General features: G+C 35.0%; 1 protein-coding gene across 1 annotated transcript; it reads right to left on the bottom strand.

Moving 5' to 3' along the window:
• Positions 1-8,312: 8,312 nt before the first annotated feature.
• On the bottom strand, positions 8,313-10,235 carry LOC116159595. The gene is made up of 2 exons (XM_031472615.1): positions 10,194-10,235; positions 8,313-9,961 (listed from the first exon to the last, which is right to left on the bottom strand). The coding sequence occupies exons 1-2, from the start codon at positions 10,225-10,227 to the stop codon at positions 8,922-8,924; spliced, it is 1,074 nt and encodes a 357-aa protein (XP_031328475.1). The 5' UTR covers positions 10,228-10,235; the 3' UTR covers positions 8,313-8,921.
• Positions 10,236-10,957: the final 722 nt, after the last annotated feature.

The raw sequence follows: 10,957 nt of genomic DNA, 5'->3' as shown, positions 1-10,957 counted from the left end.
AACATGGTCATTCCATTTAAAAAAACTGAGTTTTTGGACTTTGAAGTTTCTTAAATTTGGATCTCCATAGGTGCGATTATACGCAACTTAATTTTTTTTAAGTACACTAAAAGAAAGCCCCATTCATTCTCTATGCAATGATAAAAATGGGTTGCCATGACTATAACCATTTTCAAGTAATCAATTATCAAGGTACCATCTGCATCCGCCATTTTTTTCATAAAGTCAAAATAACTTAAAAACCATAAATGGCAGATATGGACATGTGGGTATCAAAAGAACTGAAATTTTACGTAGAATCCAAAAATGGAATAAAAAATAGGGGTTGCCATTTAATATAACGAAGTTACTATCTACTTCCGGTGTTTCCGGAAGGGTGGCCATTTTGAAAATATTTTACATCGATTCGGTCTTCAGAGTAACTCCTAAGTATAAATTTTCAAAAACCTACCTATTTTACTTTCCCAGAAACGTTTAACTAAAGCTCCCAAAAAAACACCCTGTAGTCGCTGTCACCTAATGCCTTGAATCTAAAACCTGAAACAATTAAAAGAAGTATGGGGAAGGTTTAGTGTTTTTATAAATCCACTTATAGTATATATTTGAACGTCATAATATAAGACAAAATAGAAAACAAAAATTGAACCACTGTCAGCTGAGACCTTAATCTGTAAGACATTTCTCCTTGTGTCGCTTCAGATTGGTATTTCGCACAAACGTTATAACTAGATCGCGAAAATTTGAATTAATTGTGAAGTTGACTAAATATCTCGTCTGCAATTCAAATTTACCTCCTAGTGCGATTGCTTAATATACATATCTTTGCATTCGATGTTCGGGTGGATTATGCTATAGTTATCGTTAGATGTTATTTGAGGTATTCGTAGTGATAAAAAAATGAACTTAAAACAATCGTTTCTACAGTTATAGACTGTCCTATGTTCCAGTAACATTTTTAGCGCATCTCCACAAAAATAAAAAAAATGCGCTATTGTGGCCATCTTTGTCCGTCCGTCTGTCCGGCCATCCGTTGGCACGCTACTAATTCTTTATCTTTATCTTAAGAGCTATTGTTCTACTTTTTTCGTTATTTGGCTCGTTTGGTGTCGAGGCTTGCACAAAGGAAGGAGTTTGTCTGTCGTCTGTATGTTGGTCTGTCCGTCTGTTCCTTTGTCTGTCTGTCCATCTATCTGTCCGTGTGAACGCCAACTTTGTTTACAAATGCCCGATCGCTTTCACATCTCCTGAATTGCATGAAATTCAATATGGGCGTAGCTTCAGCCATATAATACGCAATGCCAAAAGTTCAATTCAAAATTCACAGTGTCTTTTTTGCATCTCGACCATTTATAAACCGAATTGCAAACTTTTTTATTTATAAAAGTATTTAAATCAAATTTGATACATAGGCACTTGGAATAAAGGAAAATCTAACGCCAGTTTCAAAATTTGATTTTGCGCTGGTTCTTTTTGTTTAATATAAATAATGGCCTTATATTTTGTTTTTTATCAGTTCAGTAGATTACGTTAAGAAAGGTTAGGGACATCTGGAAATAATTGCGTTAAGTGTTTTCTGAAAGTGTATTTTATTTAAATCAAGCCATGCAATAAGGAGTTCGTTATGGGTTCGTAAAAGATAAATAATTTGGAGATAAGTAGGCGTTCGCCGTAAATAAACGCAAGCAGTTAATCGATGACGCATATTGCAGTCAGCCTAGAAAGAGAGGGGAGTCGGCTGCCTTTTCTAGTGGAGTTGATTGGCTAATGTTAAGTATGATAAAGAAGCATCATCTGAAAATTGCAAGAAGGAAAGAGTTGTTAAATAGACGTAGCAGACGTTGTAAGTGGATCCTTTCTGTAAGGTTTTCCCAAGTACTCGATAAAGCGGTCTTATCCACCACCAAAAAGTCACATTTACAATTTAAATTACAAGAAAGCCAGTTTGTTTAAATCAAGAATCACGTGAAAGTAAAGAAGTGAAGATTCTTAACTGTTTTGTGTTTTTTTTGAGTCAGTTAAATAAAATCGAGTTATGACCGGAAGGATTATTAACTCTTTAAGGTAATTAGAATGTTCGTCTAAATTTGATTCAATCTATCGCATGTTTTGTTTATAGGCCCTGAGCGTCTTTCTTTCTTGCAGCTTTATTGAGTGATTTTTGTCCAATAAATTTGTATCGTGTGATTAGCTCAGCTGGGTGTATAATTGAGTCCAAATTACGACCCAGGATATACAAATTTCCAACCTAAATGTTTCTCTTCTTACCCAAGCTTATGTTAGGTGTAAATTAAAATTTTATTTTTATCTTGTTAGTGAAATAATTTGAGAAATAAATTTAATATAACATAGTTTTGGCCTATCCTTGGTTTTTCTAATCATAAAGGGAGAGAGAACAGGACGAAAGCGAAAATAAGCTGAAAAATTCGCGTTTCATCAGCAATATTCATCTGCAGAATCCAATTTTTGTGCGTGTTACCGTTAATTAAATAAATTCTCATCATTTTTCAACATATTCTACAGTTTGTTAAATTGGGCGATTTTTCACGAAATTAATCATTTCACTTTGTACTAATAAAGCGGGAAATTGGTTAAGTATCTACAAAATGTCGTGTACAATCGGAGTTATTGAAGGGTAAATAAAATATGATAAATGAGTATAATATGCGAAAATTGCATACCTTTATTCCTATCGAAAAAAACTAAATTTTCGAGAAGCAATGTTTTCTTGTAATTTTTGTTTCACCATACATTGTTTTATAAAGTTAGAATATCTACTAGTAACATCTCTGGTGTGGGTGCCGAGAGTTCAATATACATTGAAACTTAGCTTATAAAACAATAATTCGGGAAACAAATTTATCAGGTCGAATGCATTACAATTTAACAGCTGTACCATGTGTCCTATTTTGGTTGAGACTGCAGTGTAGTGTATTTCAGCTACTTTTAAAGAGAGATTTGCGGTTTTTGCGACCGTATGCCACTTTGTTGTGCAACTTTCAAAACCACAAACGTGCAACGTGCTGTATGCCTTAACGCCCATTTTTGCATTCTTTTTTCTGATTACATTGATCTATTAAATTTTAGCAATGAACCAAAAATAAAGACCTTTTTACGGTGCCTTTTGATTCATGTAGATTTTGTTTTGTTTATTGTACCCGTGGAAGCCAGCCTTAGCTGACGGTCATTTCGGTTTTTCTGGCATATCTTCGGAAGTACTCGGAATTTTATGTTTTTTTTACAGCATGATGATAATTCATAACTCTTTAATTGCACAAATTTTTCTCTAATTTGACCATCTCCGTATCCTCTACTGTTTCCGAGATCCCCATGATAGTCATCCTTATTTGGAACACCATGTATAATTACTTAGGTATATATACAGGGTGGTGACTTGCATAACGCATCATAGGGATTTCAATGTAAAATTCATAACATGCGATTATTGGCTCCCCAAATTATTTTAGAGCAAAAATGTATTTAGGTTTTTTGTAGAAAAATTGTTTTTACGTCAATCAATCGCATTACTTTTCAATTTTTTGCATAATAAAGACGGAAAATTGGAAAAATAAAACCCGCACCTTTGCAATAATCTGTGATGCCATGGAATTTTATAATACAAAAACTACGCCAATATCCGTCATGCCATGGAACGTCAGCTATAAATCAAATCAAATTCTATCAAAAAGTATTATATTTAGAACAGCGAATTCAACATAAAGAAATACCAAATTACGAAAAACGGTTTCCTATTATAACAATTTATAATAAATGTTCGAATAAGTCACCATTAACTGCAAGACAGTAACCAAGTCGAACATAAAATCCATTTCGAACTGCTGCTAATTGATAACTGGATATCTTTTTGTTTTAGAAAATTCCATGGCATCACAGATTATTGAAAAGGTGCGGGTTTTATTTTTCCAATTTTCCGTCTTTATTATGCAAAAAATTGAAAAGTAATGCGGTTGATTGACGTAAAAAATTTTTTTCTACAAAAAACCTTAATACATTTTTGCTCTAAAATAATTTGGGGAGCCAATAATCGCATGTTATGAATTTTACATTGAAAGCCCTATGATGCGTTACGCAAGTCACCACCCTGTATATAAAAACGAATAGGTTGTGATACATAATCAAATATCAGAATTTATATATTGTGCATGAAAATTTTTCGAAAAAATCGTTTTCATATCGATTCAAATTTTATGCATTTACGACTACTATCCTGGTGAAAAGCATTAATAAAAAATGCGGTCTCTACAGTTATCTTTTACTAACAAAAATTCCAAATAAATTCACCGTGCATTTTGCGTCAGAAGATGCAGGTATTTTGAGATTATTATTGCCAAATGCATAAGATACCATCGAAAAACTGACGATCTTTTTCTTCGGTTTTTGTATGGTGAGCCTACTATTTATATTGCAATTTTAACGATTACATGAAATTTTGTATGTAGACATTTCGAATAAAAGTAGTTCTAATGTTCGCATATTCAAATAATGTCTTGATCCAATAATATATAAGTTCCGCCAGGGCGTGGGCTTCCGTTAAAAAACTCGACGCTAACCAAGATGCCGTAGGCGGCATCCATTGAACCTAATGTGACGTTCGATTCTGAAGAGGTCTGTAATGAGAGAGATCGGCTTGGAGGCTTTTTCATTTGCCCTCGCACGGACACGTTTGTTCGCTCTGACAGATTGTTAGTGATAACTGATAAGATTTTTTTTGCTACTGTCTGAAGTGACTTTTGGTATTCAGTAGGTATAGAGGATTTACTGTGTGAAATTTCACGACTTTTGAAATGACAACCTAAAATTGGTCACTGGCTCTTTAGTAAGTTCGAGGTCTTTCGGTATTAACTGGGGAATTTACGTATCCGTACTAGGAGCAAAACTTTCATATGCATTTCAATTACTAGGTCACAGAGAAACTAACTCATTAGATATATCGTAGCAATTATAAAATCTTATATAATTATAAGCGAGTTGTGATGCGGTGCTGCATCGTTCGCCCTCGCTATTGCCACTACCAATGAATAAACAATGCTGATACGATAACGCGTTGAGGCGAGCAACTCCTGAATATCATTTGGGATGTGATTCATTATGACTCGCATCCGTTCACGCTTTCCTATAATTTGCAAAATTTCTTTGTCGTCAAAGGATCGAATGGCATGAGTTCAAGGGTTTTTATCTCGACGTGTACAGTTAACAACCCCAACCCGGCAACGTAAAAATACTATTGTGGATGTGTAGCAATTTGATCGAAATTTTTATTGTAGGTTCCTCTAATAATGAAAAGAAGTAAAATTGACATGCCAACAATTTTTTATGGTCCCACACATCTAAAGGTGGCTTCCTTGTTTCTTTTTTTTTTCTTTCTTTTGAATTTTTATTTCTTTAAATCCAGTGAGGCCTTCGTACTTTTCATCTGAAAGTATGTGCGTTTGCTCCAGTATTTTTTGTACCTCCATCTGTTATTAGATATCACAATTTTATTTTGTATTTACTAAAATCACATTCCAGTTTTGGTGATCTTAGTCATCTTGTGCATAATGCAGACTTTAACCGTTAGCGTAACGTTTGCGAGTTATATTAGGGAGGGTGGATGTGGGTTGGACCAAAGAGTTCGACGTTCGAAGTCCACCACCGACTGGTCTGTCTGGGGTTTTGCCAGGCGTACATGGTTTTCTGAAATCTACGGTGTGATTTAGACATTGAGCGTAGGTATATTGGGCAAGACTTCAAATCCGCTAACTCTCTAAACTTTAAAACGTGACGCGGGAACAGTATATGCATTTTGGGTCAAGTGTGCGTAATATAGAGATTTTAAAGCGATTGTAAGAGTTTATTTGTTACAAAATCACATTTGAAGAAACGCATTCCTTGATTTTGCTTTGCTGTTTGAAGAATTTTAAGATCGATATTGCACAGCAACGTTTAGGTGCACTGCATTATTTTGCATTCTAAAGTGCTACAACAGACAATATTATGTTTACTTGAAAATTTTTCAAGCTGAATTTTGTTTTTATTTACCTTCATTTCAGAAATGGACAGCCGTTTATTTACCTTTTCTGGATCGTGTACCTCATGTTCTAAACTTGTACTATAGAGCGAATGTTTGTAATTAATGGAATTTTTGTTACCCACACAAGAGCACGGAAACATCTCAAACTATTTGTATTCCGCCAAAGTATGTCAGGTAAATAGTTTCAGTCTCTAACCGCTGCCTTTCCTTTATGCCACCGGAAATGTGCTCCAGTAATAATTATACGTCCAGTTCTCCTGAAATTGCAATTCAATTTTGTCATTGTCTTACCTTTGTTGAATCTAAATTCAGAGATTTTGTAAATTACAATTAAATTCTGTATAGTATAAGTGTTTCACGGTCACATTACTCTTTGCATTATACATGCAATTCATTTTCTTTGCAATTAATTTAAAGTAATGACCAAAAACTTCCATTTACTGCGACGTTGTTAGGATTCTTAATAGACATGAATGGGGTAACAGGGACGATCCTTATCCTATAGTTTATTATACATTTCTCTGTTAGTTTTTGTGTTCAAACAGTACAGACGTAATACATTAAAGAAAATACTTCAAGTTTACTCTTGTTATCGGTGTCATAATTTTGGAATACATTATTGCTACGAGGGAAAATAGCAGCTGTCTTGGTATTAGTGTCAGGTCTTATTTATTGTTCTAGAGATAGACGTACACATACTGACAATTTCTTTGTCAAAGTTATTAAATGCGATCAAAACTAAAGACTAACCACGGAGCACCCTGTGAAGGTAAAAATTGCCGTCACTTAATCTCCCGGCACACCAGAGGTACACCAACAAAATCGCAAGCTTTGAAAACTGCAAAAATGAAAAATGGTATAACTTATAACTACAAATCAAATTCTTTTCTTACTGCTTGTTCGGCTTGTCGAATAAATAACCAAGAAACGTTGTTTCATGTAAAAAGAGTGTTGTAGTACAAGAGAATGACTTTTAGGAGACCGGGGGTACAATGCGCTGAGGCAAAACAACAAACAATACGCATTTATTACACAGACAATTGTGCCGGCAAAACCCATTTTTAGCGTATTTTTCTAAGTGAAAAATCGCTATTGGCTTGTCGTCCGTCACACGTACCTACTCCGTCTAGGCCACTGAACCGATTTGGGCGATATAGGGCTGATTTGAAAGAGCTTGGTCCAAGGATTCCGTTCATATCGATATTTTTTGGTTTTGTGCATGCGCAAGGTCAAAAATTCGGTTTAACGCATGTGCAATGCTAACTTTTTATTTGTGAAGATATTTAAATAAAACTTTGTATGTAAACACTACGAATATAAGTAAAATTAACGACGTTTTCAAAATGTTGTTTTACGCATGCTCAATGTCAACATGAAGAATCTAAATGAAATGTAATACATAGGCACTTGGAATACAAGCAAATCTAACACCAGTTTTAAAATTCGGTTTGCATAATGATTTTTTAACTTGTATTATCATTGATACATTCCAATCTGTTTGCTCAAAGCATTGAATGGTTAAAGGCATATCTATCTATCGAAGTGAATTTCATCTGCTCAAATTTCGTATCATTTTTGGACTTAAAAAAACAATGAAAGGCTTTACCGATCTTAACCATCTTCCAACATGACAGACTTTAAGGCAAAGTAGTCCCCGTGAGACGTAAATAATCCAATTACCTGGAGGTTAGTAGGGAAGGAAATAAAACGCTGCAAAGCTCGAAATACCATTTACTCTGACTTCATTCTAAAGTCCCAGGATAATGGATGATTTAATTAATATTTTGAAAGCAAAACAGGCCAGATCTCATTGTGCCGCACTCTCGAACAAACAAACTGCCGAGGGGAAGACGAAAGAGCACGGATAAAGAAAAACTTTGACACTGAATAAAAGTCAAAAAATTAGTAAATCAGCATATGCATGATTAAAGCGCATTTTTGGTAATGCAGGTGAGTATTTTATTAGCGAAGTTTAAAATTATCGATCTCACGAGCTGCGTTAAATAATTAATTTTATTTAATTTCAATTGACGGTACGTCTTCATTTTGTAAAACAAATCACAAAGTAAATAATAAGTTTTTATACTGTTAGCGCTATCTAACGGTAAAATTATAGCACCTCCGAAACCCATATCGAAATTATTTTCTTCAATTATCGATCTCACAAGTAATCTAACTCAAAATAGACTAGACTGCACATCTACACTATAGCAGAAAGCTTTTAGTGAAAATTTGGAGTCTCTAGCTATTGTAGTTGTGGAGATCTAACGCGGACAGCCGGCCTGCCAGCAATAACGAATATAATAGCGTATTTTTTTCAAAAATGCGCTAAAAATGACACAGGAAGCAACGAAGGTTCGCTCTACCAAACTCTTGGGCTTTGTTAAAGATATAGGCGAGGATATAGGTAGTCATAGGCATTCTTGAAGGGTAGACAACATCGGGGAGCACAATTGACTAAAATGTCGCAGTGCAGGAACCGACTGGCAACACTCCTAGTACAAATAATAATAAATAATCTGGCCTATTCTGTCCTAACGTGCCTACGAAATGGTGCTAACAGGTTAAATCGATCATCTTTAATCATTTACCATGAATCGTTAATCAAAACCCACGGCCGTTTAATCCGATAATTCAGACAATTCAGTAAGAATTTCTCCCCGTTTCGAGGAGTTTTTGTCCCTTGTATGTTTCGTTTGTCCTCGGCGATATCTATTTGATAAAAATTTGGTATGTATAAGTTTGTGCTAAAAAAAAACTAAATGATTCTGCCCACCCTTAATCGGAATGTCTATTCTGAACTGTTTAAATAGTCAGTATTTAAATGCGAACATACAACTTCAACTAGGCATCCGCAGTTCCACTAATAAAAAGTATAGTGGGCTCAAACATTTCAAAAATCCGACAGATTTACACGGCCATATACTTTTTGACGACCACTTTTACATATGAGTGATGAATGAACAATAAAGTTTAAAGGTATGTCATAAAGCTTACCGTACAAAGGACCCATATTGAACACAATCAATATCAATATTACCACAACTCTTGCTCGATAATTCTTGACTCTCCGTTTAAATGCAACCATAAACGTAGGTTTAATATATTTCAGGTTGCAGCAATCTTTAAACATTTGCAACTTTGTGACGTGTTGATTGGCATCAGTTTCATCCATCCTTATTTCTTTGATAACAAACACAAAATAAATGAATCCAATTACATAAAACGCGAGTACTCCAAAATAAATTCCATATAAGCCAATTGCGCAATAAGATATGCCAGCCAATGCAGAACCAAGCAACGTACTGGCATCCAGCATCGTTTTCACTATTCCAATTCTTAAAGTTCTCGATTGAACATCAGAAATAGCACTAACATAGATGAACACGCCCATTGAAAAGGTACTAATTCCGCCTGTCAACGAGGAAGGTACACTGTCAAAGAAACCAGTAACTTGCATTGGTAGTTCGTCGAAAAAATAGGTGCATAGAATTAAGCCGATTACGGCAACGCACTGGCCGGCGATAGGTAATCCCATTACAGGTTTTCGTCGATTATACTTGTCACTCCATGCTCCTATCATTAGTAACAAAATCGCTGGAATCACACCTTTGATTATATTTTTCCAGGCGTTCATATTTGTCAGCTCCCGTTGCACCATGCTCTCTTGCTCACTAGTGTATAGTTGGTCATTTCTACTTGTTAAAGCGTCACAAATCGTATCGTTAAGTTTTAAATTTACACGGCAAGATTTCTCCAGATCCATGTTAGCCGTTGGTAAGATCATCAAAACTACAGGAAATAGATATAAAACTATCAATGGTTCAACTGTTATGTTCTTTAGAATTTTGGAACAAGTCCTTTTATTCTTTGAACTATCCGGCGTTGCTTCATCTTTAGAAGACTCTTCCGTTTCCATGGTTCGTTCTGTTTCCGGACAAACAAAGGGGTATTACACTCTTATACGTGATAAATAAATGCTTTGATGCAGACTTCGAAACATTTCCTTCGCGGTTTCACTTTCAGTCATGAACAGAAGTGCGCTTAGGAAGTGCAGATTATATAAATTTCGTGATGAGTTCTAACTAAGGAAAGCAACTAACTAATTTATGTTAAATTAATAAGGATAAAGTACGTCAGCAGCAATTTTCAACAAAGAGCTTACCAGCTGAAGAGTGCTGTGTCACATCACAAACCATGGTTTTACACAATCTGATGAATATTATTAATTATAATTCAGAAAAAAATTATCAACGACGTGGTTACAGTTTTGTTTATCGAATTGATCGCGATTTTTACTAATTGCACGGAAATCATTCTAACCTCCGGGAATTAGTTACGATTGTGAATCATATAGGTATTTTATACATACAATCATAAGCATTTGGAAAATAACATTGCTCAAAACATACCATCAGGACGACAATGTGTTTTAGTAGAGCGACAGACAATTTTCCTATACCACCCACACCTCGACCCACACTAACTGGAAGAAATACTGTTCTCAATATCCGGGTGTTATCTACTTAATATGAGCAAAAATTAAATACCTACTAACAAAATTCATACAGTTATGGACACGTGCAAATGGGTAATCTAATTAAAACTTTTCTCATAAACCAACCTGGTTTCCGCACGTGATTGGGTCGTTTAAGGTTGGGCCCCGTGTGATAGCCAACTAGGACATTGTAATGATGAAATCAAATAAATCGCTTATTCGGTAATCTCTAAGATAGTTTTTGTGTTGATATTTGAAAGCAGAACTAAGCGGAAACTACTGCATCTCAGTAGGAAAAGAGTACATACACAGGAAAAGTTCGTCATTGCAGGTAACAGGAAATATTTGCTTGAAATTGCTAGACAATATTTCTGGTCCTCTACACACCACCAAAATACAAACCCCATGTTTATCAAAAGTTATAGACTAGA

This window comes from Photinus pyralis, unplaced genomic scaffold (assembly GCF_008802855.1).
Source record: "Photinus pyralis isolate 1611_PpyrPB1 unplaced genomic scaffold, Ppyr1.3 Ppyr1.4_LG1, whole genome shotgun sequence".
NCBI classification, from domain to species: Eukaryota; Metazoa; Arthropoda; class Insecta; order Coleoptera; family Lampyridae; genus Photinus; species Photinus pyralis.
This window is presented reverse-complemented; position numbering and strand designations above follow the sequence as displayed.

Coding starts and splice junctions, on each gene's coding strand:
- LOC116159595 (XM_031472615.1), bottom strand. CDS start 10,227: ATGGTTTGTGATGTGACACAGCACTCTTCAGCTG. Junction 9,962..10,193: donor GACACAGCACTCTTCAGCTG/GTAAGCTCTTTG, acceptor TTGTTTGTCCGG/AAACAGAACGAACCATGGAA.